The 533-nt window shown below is 66.8% G+C and overlaps 1 protein-coding gene across 1 annotated transcript in view; it reads left to right on the forward strand.

Annotated features, from left to right (window-relative positions):
• The window catches only part of EBI3 (Epstein-Barr virus induced 3), a 2,970-nt gene that overhangs the window by 2,088 nt on the left and 349 nt on the right, over positions 1-533 (forward strand). Inside the window, 2 exon segments of the mRNA XM_019472556.1 lie at positions 7-158; positions 476-533. The exon segment at positions 476-533 is cut by the window's right edge and continues 145 nt beyond it. Of these exon segments, the coding sequence (XP_019328101.1) occupies positions 7-158; positions 476-533 (210 nt within the window).

A 533-nucleotide genomic window follows, 5' to 3' on the forward strand; every position in this document is an offset into this window, starting at 1 on the left:
GGCCAGAGAGACGGGCGAGTGCGTCCGCACGGGGCCGCGGAGCTGCTCCTTTGGGGACGTGCAGATGTTCTCCCTCACCCCCTACGTGGTGAACGTGACGGCTGTGAACCCCCTGGGCACTGCCTCCAGACTCCTGCCCTTCCTCCTGGAGAACATCAGTGAGTGCTGCTGGGACCGGCCTGGGCGCCCGGGTCCCCGCAGACCCCTCGCGCTTAACCCCCCGCCTCCCAAGCAGCGTGCCTGGGTCTAATCCAGCCCTGGGGCTTCCTCTGGGCCTTTCCCCTCCGGTTTGCTCCCCCACCTGGGATGCGGAAACATCAGTGCAATGATTTGCTGGGTCTCAGGCCACCTCTGCGGCCCGGATTGCACAGCTCAGTCAACGGGGCTGGTGGACACGGGGTCGCTGTCCCCAGAGGCCCCGTGGCGGATCCCCCAGCCGGCCCCTCCCACCTTCGTTGTCTCCCTGCTTCGTTAGTAAAGCCGGACCCCCCCGAAGACCTGAGGGTCTCACCCATCCCCGGGGAGACCAAGAA

The sequence above is a fragment of the Aptenodytes forsteri genome, unplaced genomic scaffold, assembly GCF_000699145.1.
Source record: "Aptenodytes forsteri isolate BGI_AS27 unplaced genomic scaffold, ASM69914v1 Scaffold308, whole genome shotgun sequence".
NCBI lineage: Eukaryota > Metazoa > Chordata > Aves > Sphenisciformes > Spheniscidae > Aptenodytes > Aptenodytes forsteri.